This window comes from Cynoglossus semilaevis, unplaced genomic scaffold, assembly GCF_000523025.1.
Source record: "Cynoglossus semilaevis isolate Cse_v1.0 unplaced genomic scaffold, Cse_v1.0 scaffold3609, whole genome shotgun sequence".
Taxonomy (NCBI): Eukaryota; Metazoa; Chordata; class Actinopteri; order Pleuronectiformes; family Cynoglossidae; genus Cynoglossus; species Cynoglossus semilaevis.
The window spans coordinates 1460-3262 of NW_007585255.1; the positions used below are offsets into that span (position 1 = coordinate 1460).

Sequence of the window (1803 nt, forward strand, 5' to 3'; positions counted from 1 at the left end):
TCGTCCTAAGGCCCTAAATTTTTTTTTTTTTTCTGTTTTTTTTTCCCTTCCTTTCCCCCCATGAAGTGCCTTCCAGTCCAGTGTGGTCCCTGGGCCCCCTGCTGGTGGTGGTGGTTACCTGCGGGCTGGTTGGTGGTGACCGTCAGCCAGGCCGACTGATTGGCCTCTCCTATATAATTGGACACTTTACAAATATACTCCCCGCTCTCCTCCTCCGTCACGTTGGAGAGGGTCAGCACCTGAGCGTCCGAGCTATTGACCCCAGAATGCTGCAAAGGCAGAGACAGGTCAGGGGGGGGTCCGACGGACACGACGGACACAACGGGCAGAACAGACAGAACAGAACAGAACAGACAGACACCGTCGTCCAGATGGACAACCACGACTGGGGGGATTATTATTATTATTGTTATTATTATTATTATTATTATACAGGAGGGAAACGTCAACGTTTGGAGTCACTGACAATAGATGTGGTAACTGTAGTAACTAACTAAGTAACTAAGTAACTGACTAACTAGTAACTAACAAACTAGTAACTAAATAACTAACAAACTAGGCAACTGACTAAGTAACTGACTAACAAACTAGTAACTAACTAAGTAACTAACAAACTAAGCAACTGAGTAACTAACAAACTAACTGACTAACTAGTAAGTTACAAACTAATAACTAACAAACTAGTAACTAACTATAACTGACTAACTAATTACCTAACAAACTAGCTATTTACTAACTAGTAGCTAACTAACTAACTACCTAAACTAGTAACTAACAAACTAACTGGCTAACTAAGTAATTGACTAACTAGTAATTAACAAACTAATAACTAGCAAACCAGTAACTGACTAACTAGTAACTGACTAACTAAGTAACTAACTAACAAAGTAACTCACTAACTAGTAACAAACTAGTTACTAAGTACCTGACTATCTAACTATTAACTAACTAACTAGGAAGTAGCTCACTAGTAACTAACAAACTAGTAACTAACTTACTAAACTATTAACTAACAAGCTAACTGACTGAAACTAACTGACTAAGTAGTAATTAACAAACTAGGTAACTGACTGAGTAACTGACTAACTAGTAACTACTGTAGTAGCTAACTACTAATTAAATAACCAATAACTATCTAAGTAACTAACTAAGTAAGTAACTACCAACTAACTTGTAACTAACAAACTAGTAGCTAACAACCTAAGTAACTGACTACCTAACTACTAACGAACTAACTAACTAATAACAAACAACCTAACTAACTGACTAACAAACTAACAACTAAAAAACTAGTAATTAACAAACTAACTAGTAACTAACAAACCAATAACTAACTGAGTAACTAAATACAAACGAAGTACTTTTTCAAATCAAACCTACTCCACATAAACTCAGACTGCGTATCGTCAACAATCTGGCGATACGATATGATACGTATCGCGATACGATACGCATCGCGATACGGGCGGAACAATACGACACATATTGCGATACCATAAGCAAAACAACACATTGAGAAATTTTTGATTTGTTTTTTTTTTCAACAATAACAAACTGTACTTTAAAACTGTCATCGTAGTAAAAATACAATGCGAAAAAAAAAAAATTTTCGGTGGCGTGAGTTCGTACCTTGAGGACTCGGACGTAGGGCATACCGTCGGGGCCGACGCGGCTCCCGTTGACCTTGATGTGCTTCAGCCACTGGATGTGCGGCTGCGGGTCGCTGAAAACCTTACACTCAAACTCCACGTCACTGCCCACCGGGACCGTCCGATTGGCCGGCAGCCCCGCCTGCCGGATCCG

At 39.4% G+C, this 1803-nt stretch overlaps 1 protein-coding gene across 1 annotated transcript in view; it reads right to left on the reverse strand.

Moving 5' to 3' along the window:
• Nucleotides 1-1803, reverse strand: part of LOC103398995 (fibroblast growth factor receptor 1-A-like) — a gene marked incomplete at both ends in the record, with an annotated part of 7139 nt that overhangs the window by 933 nt on the left and 4403 nt on the right. The window contains one exon of the mRNA XM_025053937.1: nt 1630-1791. Within this exon, the coding sequence (XP_024909705.1) occupies nt 1630-1791 (162 nt within the window). The remainder of the gene's footprint in view (nt 1-1629; nt 1792-1803) is intronic.